This window comes from Schistosoma haematobium, chromosome 4 (assembly GCF_000699445.3).
Source record: "Schistosoma haematobium chromosome 4, whole genome shotgun sequence".
In the NCBI taxonomy this organism is placed as follows: Eukaryota; Metazoa; Platyhelminthes; class Trematoda; order Strigeidida; family Schistosomatidae; genus Schistosoma; species Schistosoma haematobium.
In genome coordinates, this window is record NC_067199.1 from 6,928,365 (window position 1) to 6,943,029 (window position 14,665).

General features: G+C 35.8%; 1 protein-coding gene across 2 annotated transcripts; it reads right to left on the reverse strand.

Moving 5' to 3' along the window:
* Positions 1 to 7,938: 7,938 nt before the first annotated feature.
* MS3_00007279 (uncharacterized protein) lies at positions 7,939 to 14,213 on the reverse strand (the record flags this gene model as incomplete). Of its 2 annotated transcripts, XM_051215544.1 has the most annotated exons (3): positions 13,961 to 14,213; positions 13,850 to 13,927; positions 7,939 to 9,947 (listed from the first exon to the last, which is right to left on the reverse strand). In XM_051215544.1, exons 1-3 carry the CDS (start codon positions 14,139 to 14,141, stop codon positions 9,850 to 9,852), a joined length of 357 nt encoding a protein of 118 aa, XP_051066071.1. In that variant the 5' UTR covers positions 14,142 to 14,213. The 2 variants fall into 2 exon arrangements, with proteins under 2 accessions (XP_051066071.1, XP_012799531.1); XM_012944077.2 differs by having other exon boundaries at positions 9,850 to 9,947; positions 13,850 to 14,213.
* Positions 14,214 to 14,665: the final 452 nt, after the last annotated feature.

The window sequence follows — 14,665 nt, forward strand, 5'->3', positions numbered from 1 at the left end:
ACTCATATTAATAAATGTTTGTATCAAGTTAGAAAAAAAAGCATGAATTTGCTTGATTATGTCAACTTATCTCAACGTAAAACATAATTTTCGTACATTGAAGATAATATATTCATAATAATTAGTTTATAAAGTGATATAAATGTACTTTTACAAATCAGCTGAGTAAAATAATTCAATCTATTTTACCATTTTATGTGTAACTTAACGAATAGTTTTCTTTCTTTTTTATTTTCTAAGTAATTAAATCTATTCAATATAAGTACACAGAGAAAATTAATACAAAAAGAAATGCTAAATAGAGTTAGTTTAAGACAAAGTCAGAACTTTTTATAGAATATAAATTTACAAAAGAAAGCCTTTTAAGGGCTACTGTCGGTCTTATCATGCCTAGGAGGTTGATCGGAGATCAGTAAAATCAGATGCAACAAGTTAAGGTTCGAGAGTGGAGTGGTACTGATGACTGCAGAGGGTTTTAACAGCAGTAAACTGTTCTCTTCTGACTAACAACATCTGGAGCAGTTCTATACTCTCAGAACGAAAGGAAGGAGTTAGAAAGTGTCGGCCTTAGAAATGTCACACCTCACCTTACCCCAAGGATTCCCGTCTCTGGCGTTAAGGCTTTTTGAAATGCGAAGCTAACAAATTAAAATCTTCCCATAAAAAGTCTATGAGTGACCGGCCCGTCAAGAAGAAATATTCATCCATGGCGTAAGCAACCAGGAAGTGATAACCGCCCTCATACTTCTGTCAGTACACGGGATCACCTTGTTGACGGTTAAACCACTACCTCACCTATTGGTAATCTTTCCATCCCCATGACGTGTCCTTCTCATACAGATTTATCACCATATGCCACCAATCCTAATAATTTAAGTTCACAGTATTATTCCTGGTCTCCTGAAACCACTATCTAAACTACATGCTGAAGCTTTTAATGTTCAAACCTTTTGTCAGATAGAAAAATAGGCTTCTTAAGCTAGGATTCTAAAATTCCGCACCATTGATGTATGCTGAGTTTCTGAAACACGCATACAAGATCCTAGTACGGTCATTCGTTTGACCTCACCCTGCTAACATAAGGAACCGGTACGATTTATCCTTCGAGTATCCGAAAACCACACTCTGCTTCTCGTGGCATTACTAGTGTAGGTATATCATTAATTTCTAAAGCAGAATGGACTCTCCTAGATTGGATGCTAATAGACAGTCTCTTGCGCTCTGTTCAACTAAAAGGGATAGTAAGAACTCGAAAAGATAGGTACACACGCCGTCACCCTTCCGTTTTCTCTGCCAACCTTCCAACTGACTGCACCTCAGATAAATTTAAAGATGATTTTCTTAAGAAGTCATTCAACCTCATTCAAAAATCTATGCGCTGTGTTGTAGTAACAGTAGTAGGTGTTAATAACGCTCCAGTAGGTAAACTAAACACAACCGAAAGTCAATTGGATGGATCTCACAGTGTTGCATCCCAGAGAACATGCGGCGACCGTATGTTGCACCCATGAAAAGACAACACCATATTTCTGTTAAGCACCGACTTTAGGCATAAAAACATATCGTTTGACGTGGTGACCCCCACAGTCGACTCAACGACGAACTCGAATAGACCACATTGCTGTCAGCCATCGTCGGAGAGGCTTGGCAGAAGACTATCGCTCATTCTGGAGCATGTTTAGACCCAGATCATGCTCCAGTTCGAGCACGCATTGGTCCGCTTCTTGTTGGACGTGAAAAAGCCACGAGAAGGAAACTACTTAGAGCACAACCTAATGATGAAAAAATTAATATATTTCAGGAACACCTAGGGAGGGAGCTAGTCAATCGTGAAAATGATATCCACCCCAAGGCAGCTTCATATGATATCCAAAATGCTGTGCAAAAAGCAGTGATATCTACTAGTAACATGAACCAAAAGGTTGGGAAGAATCAGTGGTTTTCAGAGGCGTCCACAAAACTAATAAATGCTCCGAAAGTCAACCCGTTTGACTCAGAACACATTGAGAAGTGGAGGCAGCTTAACCGTAGGACTACAGAAAGCCTACATAATGATCGTGAGCGGTGGTGGATAGTGAAAGCAGAATACATAGAAAATGCAGCAGCGATAGGTAACAGTAGACAACTGTTTAGACTTATCAAGGATGCAGGCATCAAAAATACAGCTGTTAGTGGGAATATCTTAGAGAAAGATGAGACTGTTATTCACTCTAAATACAGGACATTGCACCAATGGACAGAACACTTCAGGGACACAGTACGACTGGTCTTCAGATATACGTTATTTACTCACTATCTCCACCAACTTTTAGTCAGGTTGAAAAAGCTATACGTAATCTAAGGCGAAGGATAACAGCAGGGTCTGATGGACTAAGCCCTGAGAATTTTAGGGATGGTGGTCCAGTTCTAACAGTTAGACCAGATGAAATCTTAACTAGAATCTGGGATCTGGACGTAGTTCAATCTTACTGGTCTCGATCGCTTATTGTCCCAATTTATAAGAAAGGACAAAAGTCCTCTTGTAACAATCACAGAGGAATAAGTTTAATAAATATAGTGTCCAAAATATTAGCCTCAATAGCACTACGTCGTCTAACTACTGGTATTCTGTTATAGGTGTCTTCGAAGCATTGCCCTTGCATTTTGGGACCATGGAATAAGCGGTGTCTGGGTTAGGAATAAGGTGTTAAGCGAGGATGACAAGTCAATTGGTGAGGTAGTAAATCTTCGTAAACTCAAGGTGGTTGGGACATGTATTAACTATGCCCAACCACCACCTACACTGACGGGCGATGTTCTTTGGTGTATGAGTGGGCTAGAAGAAGGGTAGAGGCGAGGAAACCAAGATATGGCATCAGTCCACGAAGTCACAGATAAGTGAACTGAGCCATGTTAATAAATATAGACTATTAGTTTGTGATCCTCATGACTATCGTAACAAATGACTAGAAATCATTTGCAATGGAGCGAGTGCATCCGTTCTTTGTATTCCCTAAAATTCTGATTTCTTGAATTCCTCATAACATTTATGGCATTTTATTTGACTAATTTGTATTTTGTTAAATCTTATTATCGATGCTGAATCTTTTCAATCACCACTGATACTTTTACTGTTTCTATTATTCTAGGATTTGGTCTGATAGTTTCATCTCATTATACTAACATGTTATGGGAACTTGAACAAATGTACAAGCGCACAAGATTCTATGTTGTGAATAATTGAATTAAAAAAACCTCATACATTAAAGACAATGTTTTACAACATTATATACTCGCTTTTATCACACAAATGTTGATTAATTAAAACCTTTGAATTCCAACAACTACTTAGTCTACTTATTATTCATATGTACATTATTTGTTTATTGATTATAGATAACTTGAGACCGGTTACAATGAATAAAGATGGTTGGTGAATGGCATGAATTACATAACAACTTCCAATCGATAAAAATTTCAGATTCAATATATTTGAATAGAATAGTTACATACACACCTTTTTGTGCATTGATAATAATATTATTATCAAATGTAAAATGAGATTCATAAACGAAAGCACATTATTTCAATGTATACATTAGATATATTTGGTGACAGACAAAAGGAAATGGTTTATATATATATACAATATACGTATGCCTTATGTCCTCACAAATTGACTGTTTCATCGATTGATAAGTATAGCTTTTTACAGTGTTCAACCATAGGTGTTGTTACAAAGGTTATTCACTGAATATTAACTAAATTATATTGTTCTAGTTCTCAGTGCTGATAGAATTCGATTAATCAAGTTGTAATTTGGTCACTAATCTAAGCAAATATGTACTATGAGTGGAAATATTCAACAGAGAACCCTGAACTTGGTTAGTATGACGTATCTGTTATCCTGAGAAAACTGACCAGTCAGTTAGCTACAACGTAGAACCAGACACATATATGCATCGGTCCAAGTTGCCATACCTCAGTGGCACAACAAGATGAACACCTGATTCATAAAAGTAGTTAATTTAGTGGTGGTAATATATAAAAGAAAGATTGCATATAAGGATATAGTACAGGAAGAAAGAGTTAGTTCGTAGAAAGAAAGATATGAAGCAATTTTAATCTTTTAGTTTAAGAGAAGACAGAGAGTGTATACACCGACGCCATTGTGATCGATTCTGAGCCAATGTCACCTAGAGTCTCCAACCATTGGTTACGATAGTCACGCGGACTCCAACCAAGTTGTCTGCATCTTCCAACATGGATAAGACTAGAAGTTAGTGACTTCAAGCACTGATGCCACGTTTCGGTTTGACTGCTCCTAACTTTCTTCCAACCTCTGAGAAAACTGATGATTTTTATAGAGTAGACAAACATAACGTAATTTATTACTCAGTGATCGAACCGATTCTGACTATGACACTGGTTGACATAGGTTCAGATCTAACAAAAATTATCAGATTCCTCAAGTTTGCAGATATGATTTGATGACACTTATTAACTGGCACGAACCCGAAGTCTGTTACTTCCGGTCAACTACTTCCAGTCATCCAACGTATCTATTTATCTCTTGCTTCATCTAAGAGTTCCTCCTCACCTAAAAAGATTACATCACATGTAAACACAAATATTACTTAAAACGTGTCATCAGTAAAAATCTGTCTAGAACCCTTTCAGGGTCACTGCCGGTCCCAAGCCAGGAGGGTTTGGTATGGGGTTAACAACCCTATCCCGTAGAAAAAGACGTTAGTAAAAAACACACCGACCAGAAAAATATTTAACTATGATACTAGTAAATCTATACCTTTAAAGGAGTGGAATCTACCCATGCTACAGATCCTATGAATCTGAAATCTTATTTTCAATTAGGTCATATATGGGCAACTAATTTCGAAGGTTGAAATGAATTCATTGTTCGGTTTCAAAACTCTCTATTAGTTACAAAACAGTTTAAAGTTACAAGCCGAAATCTGATCAACGAGTTACCATACTTTAGTCGAAGTACAGATAAATTTTTGAAACTAGACGGGAAATCATAAGATAAAGTAACCATAAAATACGACATTGAACAGTGTGAGGTTGACGGATATTTATTTGTCCTAAGTATAATTACTTGTGGAAGAACGTTATAATTACCAATAAATATGATAAAAGTAGGTGCTTACTTGAATTAATCGACTGTTTAGTCGCTTAATCTATTATAACTATTCATAACGATATCTTCTATCATGGAGTAGGAATTTAAGAACAGGGTTCGATTTGTTAAGTGGATAAAAAAAGTGCTGATTGATACATGAGCAACAGTGATATTACGTGACTGAATGATAACTGCCCACGATAAAGATTTATTGACATGAGCGCATAAGTGGACTGATATCATATCACAAGTAGAATAAGCTTTTTCTCCTGACAAAATAACATGCTCACACGGAAAATATTGAACACATAAGTAAACATGATTACAAATTACTAAATACAGACAATTGTAGGATATTTCGACTACAAGTCATTCATTAACTCTCCGAATGAACTGATGACTAATTATCGGGATTAATCCTTACCCTCCTTAAATGGTTAGATTTTACATGTACTGATTTTTATCAAACTCATAATAAGTTTAGTATCATATTTTGTACCTTCTTACCATATTTATGAATTCTAGTCCCATTTCAAACTTGAAGTAGTTGTCAGAAAATTCTGAATCTAGGTTTCATGCTATTTGGTATTTATCAGCAAGACTAACCTGATCTGATATACATAACATCGGTCACTGCTCAGTGAAAAACCAATTTTACATCTTGATATTCCTTGTAACTGTAAACGAGAACAGAAAAATTTATTCATCCCACGCCTTTGTAAATTGCTGAAAATGTTTAAAATGATGGCGAAAAATTAATTCTCCACACCATAGAGTAAAAATAATGCTGTAAAAAAATGCATCAAGTCTTCGATTTGTTGTCATTTGTATGTACAGACAAATCGACACTTCCTGGATTCTAGTCCTAAATCTCTTATTCCTGGAACGAGCAACGTGATGACACTATATTTTATACACAGATAGATCAAATAGCGTCCCTTACATTTTTACACAAAACTTATTTATCTAGATGACTATATAGAATTTTCGAATTATAAACAAAGTCGTTTCGTAGTAAAAGCCCTAACGATAAAGAAACTTAAAAATCTGTTTTGGTCATTGTAAGGTTTAGATCGAACGGATAATCTATATGCATCAGAACGAATTGATGTCATTATTTTCATCGATTCATAAACAAATCAACCGGTAGAAGACGTGAATAGATTTATCATTTATTGAAAATCTGTTTACATCTTGTAACATTACTGTTTTCATTTCAGAAAATTCTCCATGTACGGAAGCTATTTTTTGATAAGCTAAGAATCAGCTGAAAATTCATCAAAGTTATTTCAAATTCATTTTCATAGTCCATACTTTTACCAATAACACTTTCTATTCTTTCTTTGTTCAAAATTTATTAAGAAAGTTAGATAATTTAATAAGAAGACAAACTTTATCCAATCTCTGTGTGATATTGATTAGCGCAAAACACTTCGACTAATCTGATCACATAAGATATTTATTCATGTGAATGAAATAAAGGTCAATTAGACAAAATGCAAGGTATATATACCTTCACAAATAAAAGTGTATGATCAGACAGTTGAAAAATATCATTGTACTAATCAATAACAGACATAGTTCAAGTGAACTTTATTTATCAATAAGACTAACAAAATTAATGACTCGATTGACTAGATTTTATGAAACATTATGTAATATTATCTAACTTATTTTTTTTAATCAAAAGAATCCGTTTATTTTTGTTGAACTATATATATGCAATTTCAAAAGTTGGGATCATCAGTCAATTGAAGCTAGACAACTATGGAAAACCTGGAAGCACTGGACGGCCATTTCCTCCTATTGTGAGACTCCTCAGCAGTGTGCATCCACGATACCACCTCGCGAGATTCAAGACCAGGACCTATCAGTCTCGTGCGCGAACACTTAACCTCTACATCACTGAGTCGGCCGGCATCCAACGGTGCTAATGTTTAACTTCAACTAATCCACAAAATTATGCGACACATTCACCATTGTCATCAGTGAGTTACTATCTATCTCACAATTGACCCGGTTGAACACCACTGTTTACTGCTTCTCACTAGAACTCCAGGCAATACCTCTTGAAGCCAGTCACTAGTGAGCATATGTTGATTAGTATTAGAAGGGATTTTGTGTAGATTGTAGTAATTCCAATAGTTGAGATCATAAGTAAATTGAACCTGGACCACCATGGAAAACTTGGAAACACTGGACGGCCGTTTCTTCCTATCGTGGGACTCCTCAGTAGTGCGCATCTACCATCCCACCTCGCGGGATTCGGACCCAAGACCTATCAGTTCCTTTAATAAAGTTCTTCTTAGTATATTATTATTGTAAATAAAAATGAAATCACATATAAGTACTTAAGAGGTATATCACATTTTAATGTCATCTTTTTTTTCTAGAAAATTTGTAATTTATGGGTACGGAAAAATAAATATACAACGTATACAGTGAAAAAGAAACACTGGATGTACTTTTGATGGACTAAAATTAAAACGGATATCATTATTTATTACATATCCAAGGTATTATTGAATAATTTAATAGAGTTAAAAAAACAATCATTGATTTTACCAATATGATTCTATTCCATACATTATTATCTATTATGGAATAACTATAGAAAAGTGACAAGTTTACTGTATATAATAAACAGTTTAATACTGTAATATATGCAGTTATTTGGTGATAAAAAAAATAATAACAAGTAACTAACCAATTAAAAGTATTCAATGATTGTTTAGTGGGAAGTAATTTTTAAACTAACTTACACTATTGGAAGGGCAAGAATAAAGTTTGATGAATAATTTACAAGATCTTTATGGTGCAATCGATTATGTATTTTAATCAATACTCAATGAAATTTATTTTTGTGCACAATATTTTGCATATAAATGCATTATGTCCCCTAAAAAATAACTCTCCATGTTAATAATTGATTCTGTCTTTTTGAAGTTCTAAACTAATAATTCACATTTTGATAGTTATCACCGCTCGGCCACACTATTTACAGGCGATCGATCATAACCATAAAATAGCCCCCCCGCCCTGACAAAAATACATTAGTCGAGTTCATCTAAACTTACTGGACATGTGGATTTTTCAGAAGTTCATTGACTTCAAAAGATGTTTGTTAAAATCGTAATTCACATAATAAAAGGGTTTTTTCATTGTTTCACCTCAGTAGTTGATCTCCTTCCTGGAAACTCGTTTATTTACCTAGAGTACGTAGACGACCGTGTTCCGCCCAGTTATGGTGGACCTAGAAATACCTCAGACGAGACTACAGAAGCTTCAGAATTGGCGCTTACCACCAAATGCTTAGTGTTACCTCAGGACTAGTTCGCATCATCTCATAGTTCGACTACAGGAAGTGAAGTAGTTTAGTACGTTACCGCAACTAGCCTTGACAGTCTTATTAGACCTTGTTGATTTGAAGGGATGACGAAACGTTCTCTCGAACACATGAGGTCCACTCTGCGCCTCTGGAAGCTTACGAAACATGTTAATCTAGTAGTATGTTTGTCCGTTCATGAAAAAACTGAGACACTGCTCAGTAATTTTGGTTACGACAAGGGGATTTTGAAGGTATAACATGTGCTATAGTTTTTAGATCTTGCTCATACATACTTTTGAAGCGTTCATTACGCATGGTGAACCTATTGCCTGACTACTGCTGAATTTAGATATAAGGGTGTGGTGTATGCTATTCACATAGACAGACATAAGTGGTATGCAACACCGATCGGAAGTGGAAAACGTGCCAGTAGAATGTTGAGATGACTGAATCGAAGCGAGTGGAAACAGTGTAATCACTACGATAATGAAGGAATGATGACATTTGAGACAATGGATGGAGAATTTTCAAATGAAGTACTGAACGCATCGTCCTCACGTCTGATGAAAGTACTCTGTAATTTTACATTAAAATACAACCGGATGTCCCTCACTTCTGTTTTCGTTCACAACAGGGGTACTAGGTATATTTGATCAGCCTATGATGTAGACTTTGATAAACGGTGGTTAGAATCGCGATGCATGAGCAGGTAACGCTTATCACGACGACCACTTTACCAGAGTGGCTGATATTTATGCGATACCTTTTTTATGCTGTTCATTTCCATTCTCCACGGTGGTGCAAAGTTAGGTAGTTTGGGTTTAAGAGGTCATTTAAGCAGCTTTGGTAAAGTTTGGTTTCGTGTATCAAGCTACTTACAATTTGTTAGTAACTGATCTTGTGCACAATAAATTCTATTTTCGTTGACATGATATTTTTTGCATTGAGAGACAAGTTTTTGTATTAGTCGGTTGACATAATAAGTGCTGACAAACTTAATTCACAGTCTACAGAATTTTAAAAAATAACGAAAAAAAAACGATAATCATTATCTAAATATTTGCTTGGTTCACGCGTAAACGTCGTAAACTTCTTATACTGTTTAGGAAATGGTACAATTGCATTGAAAAATTCGTAAATCATTTTGAATGAACATTTAAAAAACGCAAAAAGTCTAAAAACTTTTTCTAAAAATTGGTCACTTCTCACAAGAAATAACATTTGAATATCTATTAGTGTAAATAATAGACATTTTTGGCAGAATAACTTCAAGAGTTGGCCACAAAGTGTATTCATATATCTACGTTCATTCAGAAACTATTATAATTGTATAAAAAAAATCGCTAAAAATATAAACAAGAAAAAATACACGGTAAGCGATAAGCATTTTTAAAATTCTTTATTAAGAATCCTTTCCCGAGATAAATGATGATTTATATTGTTGCTTAAGTTTTTCTGTGTTGGTATAATCCAAACTGTCCACTGGGTTGGACGAGGAATCTGTTCAAGTTTGAAGGCAGAAAAAGAACAAGGAAAGTGATAAACAGGATGACGATGATGTAAGTAAATGTGATTGCTTTTGTGATCGAAGATTAGAAAGTGGATTAAACAAACTTAGATATTCGGATACTGATTTGTAGAGTGTTAGATTCGAAGTGAGTTCCTAATATAAAGTAGAAAAGACGTGATTGGTTCTAAAATAACAGTCGGATTTCTCCTTTTAATAAATGGACACTAATTTTCTCAGGACGAACACTAAACGATTTATCTGCGTATATGATTCATTCGCTCTATACTTGATACTAAACTTCAACGCAACTGAAATCAAGAACACGTGATTCGCCCGACTCGAACGTGTATTGGTGAACATTCAACAACCGACAATATGATAATAAGGGGTACGAAAATCTATATTACACATCCAATACTTATCAAACTATCTACCAGTCTAGGCAAACGGCCTATAACTATTTCTCTCGCCCATACAACACGATGATTCTAACGATATATAGAACAATGAATATGTCATCAGTGATGGTATCAGACTGTGAATGCACAATCTGGTAAATTGAATGAACTTAAGAATGTTAATTACTGGATATTTACATAATGATCCATGGGTATCGTGTTCGCTACCAGACTCAAAGATACTAGTTAGGTCTCAAACGAATTTGTGAGTCTCCACTACTGAGAAGTAATACACCCCTTAGTTATCAATACGTTTATAACTGGTGCCGGTTAGTGATGAAACTTAAATTTAAAATGATCGTTTGTTCTTAGTTGGCTTCATGAAATGTCTTCAGTTAAACAAGCATTGATAACCAAAAATTCCTGAAAAGTTGTTTAGTCCAAGAAATCTGACTCTGTGGCTTGGAAAACCTGGTTTCAACCCTTGGTAGGTTTGTGGACACACATTGATGAGGATTTAGACACTATAACGAAATATTCGTCGTGTTTTCTGGTTTTTAATAAATATCTAGCTAATGTTAATTCATCATATAAAGTACAAATTAAAGCATCTCCGCAAATTTACTATGTTAGCAATGAACCTTTTTAACTAGTATGATGATAAAAACTTAAATGTAGGTTGTTTGCAATTTACCAGCTCCCCACCCACCCAGTTTCAAAATGACAGAGGAACGTCTTAAAACTTAAGAGAATTAACTATTTCCGTAAATTGTTGTGGATCGCAGTATAATTTGCGCTACCACATCAAAGTAGAAATAAACTAATACATCCAGGAAATTATTAACTATGTTCAGTTCAAAAGAGTAACAGTGAAAAATCTGGATGTACAGATGTCGAGTTCCTGCTGCATAAAATTTACTATACTTCTGCTATAAAGTGTAATTACTGAGTCCTGCTGTTAGCTTCAACGAGAAGCCACATGGGTTAAAACACATGTCTACCATATAGGTTTGAATGGTTTCAGTACACAACATCATATACATTAACGGTTGGTAGATCCTATTGGTGATTAGCAAGTTAAAAACAACCTTGTTGCTGTTTGATTTGGAGTCAAAAATATTATATCATAAATCATAGCTTTAACATTCCAATACTAGTATATGATGAAAATGTGTGTTTGAAGCTTCGAACTAGATCAGTGATAAGGTTTAGACGGAATTCTCGCAACTACTAAGCTGTTATAGAATGTCAGTTTTAGCTTAAACTACTTCAGTAACATTTTTGGCCACTATGTCAGATGAGATAAATCTGAATCTCCCAAAGGCTCAAAACCAGGTGCCAAAACATTTTGGTGGTCTATCATCAAGGGGAAACTTGGAACTAAGACTTCTCGCCGATTGCCTCCAACTGAATAGAACGGAAAGGATAGGAACACGGGGAAATCTAACTAATGAAAACAAAAAGCACAGGTTGTTGCTAAAGGGCCGTTGGTGAAGGGCGAATTTGAATACTCCTTTGTTTTCTATTAAACCGTTGCTGCCACCTTGACGTGGTGGTCGGACTTGCCTATCGTGATGAACCAATCGAGCTATACTGGCTGAAACAATTGTTCCTCAAGGTCCTACCATGCCAGACAGGTCGGTTAAAGAGCGCTAAGACTAAAAGCAGCAAACCCGAGGTCTGAGGGCGGAGTCATACCGCTGGCTGTACAGAGATGTGACGACAATAAGGTGTTTCCTTCAGACAACCAGCATAACAACGATGCTGCCTTCACACAAAGAAGAATGGGGTTAGGAAATGTCGACCCTAAAAATGTACACCTCACCTTATCCCACGGTAAGGTCTCAACAAGTACGAAGCTAACACGAAAAATACTCACAGAAAGGTCATGTGTGACCGACCCCAAGCAGTCGTCTCTTTAGTACTACTGTCACTCTTAGGTCACTAAGACCACCTTGAATCCGATTTCCTTTTCAGGTACGTTTAAAAGAACCCTTCCACTGTGTGGGCAACCGGGATATGATAACCGCCCTCATAACTCTAACAGCACTCAAGACTGACTGACGGGTACCTAAATATGAGTCGTGCACAAGGTGTAACCTTGACTACTTAGCCAATCAATCGGACATTGTGATTGTGTGATTACCTCAGTCACAGCTTATACTAGTCTTTGTAAATTAGTCTTATATGATGGTCCAAGTTCGCTTTGAATGTTGGCGATACCACAAGATTCGTTCAGAAGAATTCAATGAACCATGAATCGATGTAAAAACAGTGTCTTCAGAACCAAACTTTTAAACAGTATTTTGAGGAATTTTTGGAGATATTTTCGCATATCAGAAGTACTACAATGAAGGTATTGTGTCTTAATACGAGGTTCGTTTCCAGTACACAGTAAGTCAATTGAAAGTGATAAATTGAACAGCACTTGCAAGAGATAAGTTTTGGTTCTTGTTAACTAAAGCTGCATACTAGTTAGGGGATTCACTTAATAAATAAACCTAGTCTGAACATAGTCAGACATAGCCATCCGTTTATGAAAGCGATAATTTAACTCTGAGTAATTCATTTCACAACATTATTTCCGTTTGTCTGTAAAGACCAAAGTCCTAGATATGTAAAAGGCTTTATTAGTAGCTGAATTACGGTCGTGGTAAAATGCTAAACCAGAATGTTGGTCATCGACCGTATGATAATTCTAGTATGGAATATATTACTAAATATCCGTATGATGTTGGATTAACCGGAAAAATCACTCAGTTGTAATGAAGTGATAGAAATAATTTCAACGGATATAAATTAAAGACAGATGGAGTGATATTTCGTTGAAACGTTTGTTGCATTATAGAATTAGAATTACACTTCAGGATTAGATTCAGGGTATAAATAAACCAACCGCAGTCATAAGCCCGAACCTTAACGTCTAAGGAATTATAGCTGACTCCAAAAAGCTCAATACTCATGTAAAAACAATATATTCTTAGTTATTCATTGTTTCTACCATAAACAACTCAGATGTGTTGCTTCCTGATTGACGATAAGAGGCAAATGGTTATCGCGATCGCTTTAGAAGCAACTTCAATTCGGAACAAAGATTTAGATTTCTCATGACTAGTTAAGACTAGTGTTAAAGAAAAACGGTTTGTTCTTCGAACATATCCAGACAGCCTCAAAGGGTAAGAATAAGTGAAGTGACCTACCCAGAATGCTATCTTTTTATAAAAATTTAGTAGGCTTGATTTGCCAATTAGCACTTCAGTACTAATTCGAAAGCATTAGATTTGGTTGTGTTCAAAACATATTTTGGGCACTAACATATAACCAATGGTTAACCATTGGTTACATATTTATTCATTGGTAGGGGAACTCATTTTGTTGAGTACCTTCACAAAACGTGCAAAGCAATCGCAAAATAAAAACCCGAATGAATAACAATATATGAGTTGATCGACCGATTAGTACTAAAAAGGACGTCTACGAGTCAGCTGACTCACTTGTATGGCTTCCTAAACCATGGTGACAATTTGGTTGCATACTCTTTTCCAAACCCTGAAGGTACTGATTTTCTAGCTCTTCATTGATAACAGATGTATCTTTATTTTTACCGTGCACATTGTCGATGTTTTCTCCGATTACTAGTTTTCCTTTATGGTCACGTACAGGATTTCCTCCCATTAATTTTAAGAACTTTATGTTTCGATCTTTAGAACCCAAGTCAGCGTGTTCCCAGTCATTTGGAGATCGTACATCTGTTAGTTTAAAGTCACCTTGCCCATCATTTTCCATATTAACAATAGCCTAACACCATAGAGGATGCTTCGACCCTACTTGGACCTTCGTTACATGTTACCGCTGTCCAGTATCCAATATCCAGATGCAGATTTCACAGTTATGTAGTAAAGACAGAAGGTTTACGGTCCTTATTAGTCTTTTTCTAGTAAGCTTCTGTGAGTGTCTTTTCCTGTATTTCTTTGAAAGCCTACACAGTTTATTCTAGCTTCCGGGCAAGCCAATTTATTCATTCTTCTTAAGTCATATTTTGACATTTAGTTTCATTTTGGAAAGGACAGGAGGCTTGATAGCCTGTGTTAGTCCTGGCAATGGTGGTCTCTCCGTTGATCCAGCTTTATTTTGAAAGAGTCGACGGATGGAGCCTCAACCACGTGCTGAGTTAATGGATTCCACTCGTTGATGATTAGATGGGAAAGTCGGTAGTCAACTGACAATTAGTTTGTTCTGGGCTTGTGAAATTTTTTGGAGTGTCCTCTTAAATTCTCTGTTTTGGAAGACAAGAAAAATGAGGGCATATC